The 10,750-nt window shown below is 45.1% G+C and overlaps 1 protein-coding gene across 1 annotated transcript in view; it reads right to left on the bottom strand.

The window, feature by feature from the left end:
- Nucleotides 1-6,899: 6,899 nt before the first annotated feature.
- The window catches only part of zzef1 (zinc finger, ZZ-type with EF hand domain 1), a 32,520-nt gene continuing 28,669 nt past the window's right edge, over nt 6,900-10,750 (bottom strand). The window contains exon 54 of the mRNA XM_085364238.1: nt 6,900-9,109. Within this exon, the coding sequence (XP_085220364.1) occupies nt 9,029-9,109 (81 nt within the window). The 3' untranslated portion in view covers nt 6,900-9,028. The remainder of the gene's footprint in view (nt 9,110-10,750) is intronic.

The following is a 10,750-nucleotide window of genomic DNA, read 5'->3' as shown; positions in this document are numbered from 1 at the left end:
CAGGAAGAAGGAACACGAGAAGCTGGAGAAATACCAAGGGCTCAGAGAAGAGCTCGAGAGGATGTGGAGGGTGAAGGTAACGGTGGTCCCCGTGGTAATCGGAGCACTAGGTGCGGTGACTCCCAAGCTAGGCGAGTGGCTCCAGCAGATCCCAGGAACAACATCGGAGATCTCTGTCCAGAAGAGCGCAGTCCTGGGAACAGCTAAGATACTGCGCAGGACCCTCAAGCTCCCAGGCCTCTGGTAGAGGACCCGAGCTTGAAGGATAAACCGCCCGCAGGGGCGTGCTGGGTGTTTGGGTATATATATATATATATATATAGTTCCTGATGAAGGCTCTTAGGGTCCCATTGATCATGTACAAATGTAGGCATTCCAGGATCCAGCTGTGGGGAATTGAGTCATAGGCCTTCTTGTAATCAATCCAGGCAGTGCACAGGTTGGTCAGTCTGGTCTTGCAGTCTCGGCTGACTGTTCTGTCTACCAGTAGCTGGTGTTTTGCGCCTCTGGTATTTTTGCCAATCCCTTTCTGTGTCCCGCTCATGTATTGACCCATGTGCCTGTTCATCTTAGCAGATATGATGCCTGACAGGAGCTTCCATGTAGTACTGAGGCAGGTTATTGGTCGATAGTTGGATGGGACCGGTCCCTTCTGGGGGTCCTTGAGGATCAGGACTGTCCGACCTTCGGTTAGCCATTCCGGGTGTCTCTTGTCAACTAGCAGCTGGTTCATTTGTGCTGCCAGACGCTCGTGGAGTGCAGTCAGCTTCTTCAGCCAGTAGGCGTGAACCATGTCGGGCCCTGGTGCTGTCCAACTCTTCATACTAGAGACCCTTGCTTGGATATCTGCCACTGTGATGGTTACTGGACCCTGTTCAGGGAGGTTGCTATGGTCTGCCCTCAGATCCACTAGCCACTGAGCATTGCCGTTATGGGTTGCATCCTTCTCTTCCAGTATTGTTCCGTCTCCAGCCTTGGTGGTGCTGTTCTCTTATTGTTCCCTTGCCACTGAGAGTACACCTTTGCTGGTTCTGTGGAGAACAGCTGGTTTATTCTCCTGCCTTCTATCTCTCTGGTGTACCTCCTCAAGTGGCTGGCCAAGGCTGTGAGTCTTTGCTTGGCACTCAACGATCCTTCTCCTATCGCACTTGGGGCTTGGTACCCAATCTCGGGTGGGGGTGATGATATCTCACCCCTGACCTGGCGTCCTGGCTCCCCCCTTGCTGTAGCATTTATGTTGTGCCTCGTCAATATATATATATATATATATATATATATATATATATATATATATATATATATATATATATATATATCTCATAATAATCTGACAATACATATAATATTGTCCATATTATATTTACATTACCACAGTGAGATGACTTTAGTCTCATGAACAACATTAGCTAATTGTTATTTACTAACTAATCTTAAATAACTGTTCAGCACAGAAATGAAGCCCAACAATCATGTTTTACAGTCCTGTGGTCTCAGCCTCAGATACTCAACTAATCAAAGTGATGTCATGACAAAAATGAATGACCAACAAAACATTTTTCTCCTTCATTTCTGTCAAACAAAGCTGTATGAAATGTTTCTCGCGGTTAGTATCATGGTTGCTAGGCAACCTGAACAGCGCGACGAAGGCTAGTCCGTCCCATTTCACAAGCCTCTCATTTCCGCACTTCTCGTACTTACAGTACGCACCGTGCGTAGTACGTGTAGTGCGCGTACTTCAAGCGTGCGGTCTCTTAATCCGGTTGTGAAGTCTGACGTCACTAGCCGTGTCTGGGCCTAAACTCCGCTGCAGGTCCATATATCAAACGATCACTGTGGCATTACTGAGACTTGAAAAACTGTCTAAAGTCTTTCATCTTTAATAAAATGATCAGCGTTCTGCTCTACCAGGTGTAACAATTGAGTTTAACATCCAGGCATCCATGAAAACGGAATTTATGACATTTAACGGAGTTAGAAGTTAGCAGGGAGTTAGCTCGCTAGCTTCTATCTAAATACAATATAGCATGTCCTGACTGCGGGGTTTTGGAAACAAATTCAAACGTACAGCTCTGTTATCACTTCCAACATAAATGAAGACAGAAAACTAAACAGCAGTGACGTTTGTAGGGTTACTGAAGTTGGGCTAGCTGGTATATAATGATGTGCTACGTGACCGCTAGCGACACAGCTATGTTAGCATAATATAAACAAGCTAACTTTTTTCCACTCGATAAAAGTTAACGTGAGTGTTCTCGGTGGTCAGGAACAAATGTAATCGCATGGCAGGATGCTGTAAAAGGACCAAACTTCAGCCAGGAGAACAACTGAGATAATCCATCCACAATACGAGGTTAGTCATTCATATACTGCTGCATGGGCTGGGCTGTAGTTACACCTAAGGTTTTAAAAACTGAGCTTAAATAAATGATTAGTGGTAATTAGGGCTGGGCAATATGACCCAAAATTCATATCTCGATATTTTTTACCTGGACGGCGATATAAGATATATATCTCGATATTTTTTTTTAAAAGCCATAAAGTAAGAACAAAATGAGAGTTCTTAGTCAAAGCTGTGTCCCAGATGTCACACAGGCACTTTTATTAACATAGAGCAGATGTACATAAAATTTACTCAAAAATAAATTATGAGCATTTATTAAATAATAATGCTCCATAAATAAAAGAAAACAATGTTGTTTTTGTGCATAACAAAAAGCTCACAATTGTGCAGTCAAAATGTAAACTAAAAGACGCTGAGCACAATAACAAAGACAGATTTCACAGCTGCTCTGTTCCCAACTTCTACTCTGTGACTGACAGCATTGAGTTTGAAATCCTCTTCGTAACCACGTCTCTGAACAGGTGCCATTTATGGTCCTTATACACAGTAGGGTAATATTACGTTGAAGCACAGTACGTATCACTCCGCGAAGGCTCCTCGGTAGCCGTAATGCGCCGACAAACTATCAAGCGGTGCAGCACCGTAGCTTACCAAAGTCGTAATAAAACATTTTTGACAGATTGCTGAGCGCTGTGTACCACATAAAATCGGTTCACGGCCATCAAACACAACCAGAATTCATACATAAGGTGCGCTGTCAACTTTTGAGAAAATGCAAGGATTTTAGGCCGCGCAGCACCTCTGGGCTGCATGGCGTTAGCGTAGTTAGCTAGCTAACACGTTGACGGCGTCCAGCCCCACGCACGGGGCGATGTGCAGTAACTAGTTAACGGAGATTTGCCGTGTTCATCTTGTCGCTTCCTGCAGGTGAAGCGATGGGGGAGGAGGGGGAGTTGTCTTCAGTGAAGGAGGGGCGAGGCCGAGTAACGTTGCGTAAAGACAAAAATGGACGAAAGTGAGGCAAACTTGCGGCTCCACAAGTATAATTATAACGTAACATAGACTATATCGATATAAAGGATATTGTCACATCTTATATCTCGTATAAAAATATATCGATATTTTTTAAAAACTCGATATATCGCCCAGCCCTAGTGGTAATAAAAGCCAAGGGAGGTCAACAGTGATCACTGACTGTTTTAGGAGCTTTTTGAGATCAAATAGAAGAAAATACAAAACATTAAACATGTTAACAACACAAAAGCCATATGAAACGCAGACTACTTTAGGCCCGGAAGTAGGATTCGTCGCGTCATCACTTAACGACCGGATAGGGACACAGCCTCTGACATCACTGTTGGAGGCGGTTACAGGTGCAGCCCTGACTCTAGCCACACCGCCTCCACACTTTGAGGAGCTTCACGCTGGTGGCATCATCATCATGACAGGCATGAGTTGCAATCAAGAACGTGCCAGGAGGCATCTGAATATGACGCAAATGACACACTTAGCATATGTGTGGTGACAGTGAAGAGGGGGAGAAGGAGCCACAGCAGGCTGACCTCAACTGCCTGAGCCGCAGTGTGGCCGCTTAATTCATTTGAATGATCTAAAAGGAAAATGATGTGAGACAAATGGGGATGCTGGGATTCAGGGAGGCTTCGTAAAATGTGTTACTGCTAAAAGCTACACATTTGTAAAGCACTGGCAGCCTGATTCATTTGGTGCTTCGTGATTCAGAAGTGTAAACAGCTGAAGGAGACGATCGTGAAAAGCAAACGAGGTCTGAGGCGCGATGCTGCTGTCGTGCATATGGCCCCGTGAAACAAGCTCGGCGTATTGTGTCTCTTTGTTTGCTTCTCTCACTTTAGTCATGAACATTGTGTTATCATAGCTCTCTCTAGCTGTCTAAACTCTTTCTTCCTCTCGCAGCCTTCTAAATATTTGTCCTCTTGTATCTACAGAAGCCGGGAAGGTTCTCTTTCTATTTTTTCACTCCACTGTGATTTTTCCCATATCGCACGACCACATTATGCGGGTAATGTTTAATTAGAAGTCTCTACATTCCTTCCAACACTTAGAAGATGGAGCTGAGTCATTTCTGACATATTTGTGGGGATATCAAGAGCACATCTCTGTCCTCAAACCATTTTCTTCCATGGTTATTATAGAAACATGGTTTTCATATTTACAGTTTTTCTTTCTTGTTTTTGTTTGTGTTAGAAAAACTGTGACACATTGTTTCAAATGAATCAGCAAAACTGTTTTTCTCCATAAAACCAAATGTTTGGTAGATGGCTGTGCTTATGTTGGTGTGTCTTTGTAGACTCACGGCAGGGAGACTGAGACCTGACAGAGCTGAAATCTGTGGCTGCACAGGGCTCGTGGTCAGCACTGTTACCTGACAGCAACATAACCCAGGCCGGGGCATTTCTGCGTGAAGCTTGAGAACCTAAAGTTGACCTTTGTGTGACCCTCAGCGCTTCATTGCTGGGCTGATGTCAGTGCTGTGATGGAGCCGCTGCAGGTGGAGAGTCATGACCAGGCCAAAACAGAGTGCAGCTGAATACGAGGAGAAACAGAAGCGTCTGCTGATGCTACAGTGATGACAATTATTTTGCTGAAATTCAGTTTAGATCTTTTTAATTATTGAAAAAAAAAGTTATGTTTGAAAACGGCTGCCGTGTGTTAACGATTCGACATCAAAATGTGCATTTTTGAAAGTCTGCAGACGATACAGTAATATTTATAAATGCTAGATACAGTCACAAGAGCATTAAATCTGCTTTTGCCTTCAGAAAGGTGTTGGAAACATTCCTCAGAGGTTTGGGTCCACACTGACATGACAGCATCGCACGGTTGCTGCAGATTTGTCAGCTTTTCAAACATCCCAGAAGTGCTCAGTTGGAATAAGATCTGGGAAAGTGGAGACCATTCACACCAGTCGGTTTGGCACCAGCAACCGTATGTATGTATATATATGTATATATTGTACTATTCTTAGTTAGCGTATTGTCTGTCTTGTCTTAATGTTGGTTTAAAATGGAGCACTGTAACAAAAAATAATTTCCCCCAGGGATCAATAAAGTATTCTGATTCTGATTCTGATTCACAGCCACTTTAATCACCTTTCTTTCCCTTTGTGATGCTCAGTTTGACCTTCAGCAGCTCATCCTGTCTGTGGCTAAATGTGTTGACTGTATTTAAGTATTTGAAATAATTATTTATTCATACAGATTTAGTGTGTTGGTGATTTCCCATGTTGGTGTTATTCCTCAGTATCATTGTGTTTGTCCAGGATCAACGTTGCGTCTGCGGACATCAGATCGTGCGTCACATTCACATTCACAGAGTGGGATGGTAAGGGCAGAGAAGTGGAGCTACGTGCTGCAAAAAGGGAATTACAGTCAGCGCAAGCGAGAGCGAAAATGAAGGTAGACGAGTTTAAATAGCTGTGGTCAACCATTCAAAGTGAACGAGAGAGCGTAGAGGGTGGAGATGAGCACTGGGTGATTTGGGTTTGGAGCACAGCAGGAGTGAAAGGTGCTGAGACTCGCTATGATGTGAGTGGCTCTAAAAAGTGCTTGAGGAGGCAGAAATAAAGGTTTAGTGATCTCCACTGTGAGTGACCAGGATTCAGGGATGAGCAGAGGATCCGTGGATATCCTGGTCAAAGGATGTTAAAGGTGGAGCAGATTTATTGATGCAGTGAATGGGGACATGGAGAGGGTGGGTGTAACAGAAGAGGAAGGACATCGTGAGGTGGAGTCAGATGATCTATTGTGGGGACCCTGAAAGGGGCCGTAAAAATGTCATTTGTAGCTCTTAACTCTCCTCATTCAGTGAACATTTCAACTCAACGTTGAACACTTGGAGCTCCACAGAATATCAGCACAGCTTGAAAACAGTTTCTCACAGCAGCATGCATTCAGCATTTCTTTCTTGAAAGTGCCACATTTTGGGAGGTTTCCCCATAGATTGCAGCTCGTGCAAGCCTTTTCTTTTTCTCCACCTCAGGTGAATAAGCACAGCGGGAAGCTGCATGAACAATCAGAAGGAAGCAGGACATGGAGGGGGGGTGCACCGGAGGAGGGGAAGCAGAAGAGCTGACTCACTCCAGTGTGGGGGCTTTTGTGGCGCAGCGGGGTACTGAATCATCTGGAGCCTTATTGAATATTTCCTCCATTTAATGTCATTATCGCCCCAGCGATCATCGGCGCTGTCCCCGAGACTCTAGCAGGCTGACCATGAGCTGATGACGCTGAATAAATCAAAGTCGTACGACGGGGCTGCTCAAAGAAACAACAAAGCGAGCGGTTTTTGTTTTATAGTGCAGAGGATAAGATGCATTTGTTTTTAAGAAGTCAAAGGGTGAAAGCAAACTCTTGATGGCGCTGGCTCACTGTGCGGGCTCTAATCACTGCTGAACGAGCGATCAAACTTTATTTACCGCAGCACACGCTGCTCCTACAGAAAGATGACAGCAGGCGCCAAATTTAAGTCATTTCTATCTTTTATTAGAAATGGATGACATTTCAACCCAAGCAGGACTTTAGTTTTACCTTCGGTGTGCCATGCATACAAAACCAGAATCCGAGTGTCCGTGTTAGTGCCGGTAATGTTTATTTGTAAGGGGTTGATATCAAAGTCTTTTTTTCTCCTGTGCAATTAATATTCACAGATATGTACATTCAGATTAGTCAGCCTCAAATATCAGCGTGAAAAGAAAAGCAACGTTAAAAGTAAAAAGTTACAAAAACCCCTCAAATTAAACAATATATTTCTCTTTTAAAATATAATTAATAAGAACTCCGGTAACACGAGTTAAATTATGATTGCTTCAGTTTAACCATAGGCACATAGTAGATCGGTGAGGCGTTGTAGAAGCCCAGCGGAGGGCACATCTTGGCCTTTGCTAACTGCGGTTGATGTTTGTGTGAACAAAACCACCAGCAGTCCGTGTGGGGCCACTTCAGAATTAAAAGATGAAAAAATAAAAGAGACACAAACAAAAAAGACGACGCGACGTCTCAAGGTTTCCTCTGCGCCTCGCAGGTGGAGCTGCGTGAGAGACACAACGAACTCCACCAGGATCTCTCACAGACGTTCACGACGACAGTTTCTTTGGTATAAAACTACCACGCCTTCCTACATCTCAAAACTGCATTTATCCAATAATGATTGGGACTCAGACATGCTTATTTGAAGCGTGACGTGGCCACGTGCCGCACGATGAGACGAAGGGTTAGACGACACGTTTAGGAAGCGACTGAACGTGAGGACCTGATGTTGAACAGCAGTCAGATTCACTTCATAGTAACGTGTCACAGGGTCAGCGATGAAAGTCGAGGCCTTCGAGGGATCGGGCGCTTCTCAAGAACAACATTTGACATCATAGTTTTTCATAAAATAGTGAAACGGTCTCAGATTTCCCTCTGCTGCCGTCCTCATCCCCGTCCTGTGAGCCTTTGTTCCCTTTATACACAGGTCAGATCCATGTTTAGCATATTTATTGTGACACGTCGATTTCACCGTTCAATGAGAAAAAAAAAAGGAGGTCATTACTTTCTCTCTGTGGTGACTAATGAGACTCGAATGTCCCGGACAGTATTTTTAGGATGCTCCTCGTGTCCACGGAGACACAAGTCGCCAAGGTGACCCGTTTTCACCACGATCAACTGGCGGCTGTATCTGAACGGCTTGTCGTCGTGTCTCAGTGGCAAAAACATCCTAGATCTGTAATATTTACCTGAAGGTTGCAGGTCGAGTCTAAACGTGTGGCGTGTCATTAAAGGGCGTGCCTGCACGACACCAGGACTTTGTCTTTTTACAGGATGCCCTTAACAACAATAACGTGTGCAGAACGACCTCTTTTGCTTAATTGTAACATTAGTAAAACCTTCCTGTACGTTTAAAGCAGGCGACAGAGGGAGGGGGGGGGGGGGGGGGGGGACCCAACTGTGTCTCACTGCTTCCATGTGAGGGGCGGAGTCTCTCAGCCACGCCCTGCAGCACTCTCAGAGAGAAAGAGACATCCTGCTCAGTGACAATGACAGCACTAAGGTGTGGTTACATTTCCCTGTGTGCAATACTAACAGCAGGTCTACGGGTCTTTTGCACATGTGGAATTATTATGCAACGCTGTCGCTGTCGTGGCTCGTGGGTGTGTCAAAATGCAAGCGTGAGGAACATTAATGCAGAAACCACCTATGGGAGTGACTGATGAAGCCAGCAATGTCAGCTGCCCCGTGTCTGAAAAGTGCTTACGCAACCCAGAGCGGCCGCTGTTCAGAAGGGAGGGGAAAGGCAGGAAAACTAGGAAAAACACTTCCCCTGGAAGGCTGCAAATTTGGCACACTTGATGTCATTTAGCACAGATTCTTCAAGTCAAAAATAATGACAGTTACACCCTACATTTGTTCCGGTTTCAGTGAATGCACATGCTGATATAACCGAGTCCCCTAAGGCAAAAAGGATTGTAAGTGTGGAAAGCTGTTCGAGTCCCCTCCACACCCACGTCCACAGTGCTGCACTGCGAGCTACCGTCTGAAGAGTAAGAGGGGGTCCTGGTAGAGGAAAAGCAGTAGATGGTAAACCGAGGTTCTCCTCTGGATCTCTGTGCCTGTTAAACAAGCAGAGTCAGGATGTGTCCCCTTCAAGTTATCCTCCTCCTTCCCTCGGGTCCTCTCACGGGGACATGTTGAGTAGCTTCGTAGATTTATTGGGGTAATTGATGGCCAGGCTGATGGCAGCGATGTTCTTCAGTGCCTACACAGAAAGCAAAAGTACGTCAGGAAACAGCTGCAGGTACAAAGAAATACTCAGTTCATCTATACAGCATCACACTACAGCAAAGGGCCCGACACGCAGACGACCCCTGTGAACAGGCGCTTGGCGACAGCAGGGAGGAAAACCTCCCATTAAGAGGAAGAACCCTCCGACAGAATCAGGCTCGATGAGGCGGAACAAACAGTGCGGATGTTAATATTAAGGATGACTTTCTGAAACTAACGATGCCATAACGTCTCTACGTCTGTGCTGTGCCAGTTTAACAGACGGTGCAACTTATGCTTTATGAAACTTTGTCCCTTATTAGCCGCGTCCTGTTATCGGTCCACCATGACACCTGCTCAGAGCGGGGTCTAGTTTTCCTTTGTCGAGTCCACTAATGGCAGCGGGACAAAAACCCAAACACCTCCACGATAAATAATAACGCTGTCACATTCAGTCGGTCACGTGCATCACTCTGATTTCTGCACATAAGATCTGTCAGAATATCAGGAAACATGCACTGTTGTAGGCTGATGCAGCTTCTGCTCCAAGGAAACATTCAGTGTAAGTGTGTCAAACAGCAGATTGATTCACATATTTGATCTGAAAGATTTTCACGTTGGTGCACTTTTGATGTCTGCAGCTCCCGGGGACCTGCGTCTTCTCCTGGTCTCAAACTGGACAGCTTCATGTTTAGGCTGTGTGACAATGACAAACATGTTCAGAGCTGCTCTGCAGTACAGAAATATTTAGTATTGCCTAGAAACCATTTAGACCATTTACATTTGTTTTCTCCCAGTTCAGCTTTCTATTTTGACATTGCAGCTCCTCAAGTGCAGCAGCCAGGCTGCAGACATGCACCAAAGGAAAGGACACATTACACCCAGTATGGCCGACTTGTGCTGGTTTGCTTCACAGTTCATTTGACACATTGCATAGCATTAAAACATGTCCCACACCAAGTTATACCCATTTGTCCCAGTGTGAACCACACCATCGTTCCTTTTAAGCTATAAATTGCACATTTTCAGTTCTCTAAGTGCAGCTAGTGCCATGCAAGCAGGTGGATGCAGTGAACTGTTAGCAGACAGCTAACTAGTGAGCAGCCAAATCAGTGAGCTGAGGGTGGCCGTCGGATGAGAGGATTCATCACTTCAGTCCCTTTTTCACATTATACCTGCTCGTTTCATTAATGGTTAATATAAAGCATGCAGCCACAGCGGATGCAGCCTTAATTTAATCAAACACTTGTGTCTTTTATCTCCTCACAGAGGAGAGCAGATATATGCACTGGAGGATTAATGATGAAGCTCCATTCTGCTCTTTCCATCTTGCGGCTCTACAATAATTTTTTAACAATGTTTCATTTAATTGCTTCCTCCTCCCTCCTCCAGCCTGCAGCTCAGCTCCAGGGAACGCTCCGTCTCATCGCGCTCGCCGATTCGGCTGTCACCGTGCTCACGGGGTCTGGTGGGCAATTTCATCAAATCAAAAACACACTGTTTAACTAAGTGATCAGTAAGTGATGGGCAGCCCTGTGCATTACTTTAAGCTGTGAAGACACGACGGCGAGCGAAGCCGTCCTCGGTGGCTTCAGAGCGTTTGGGACATCAGCTGATTTGCCCCAAATATCCATTG

The sequence above is a fragment of the Diplotaxodon limnothrissa genome, linkage group LG10, assembly GCF_057381915.1.
Source record: "Diplotaxodon limnothrissa isolate DT_005_m linkage group LG10, D_limnothrissa_male_GT1.1, whole genome shotgun sequence".
NCBI lineage: Eukaryota > Metazoa > Chordata > Actinopteri > Cichliformes > Cichlidae > Diplotaxodon > Diplotaxodon limnothrissa.
The sequence above is the reverse complement of the archived record's forward strand: the minus strand, read 5'-3'. Positions and strand labels throughout refer to the sequence as shown.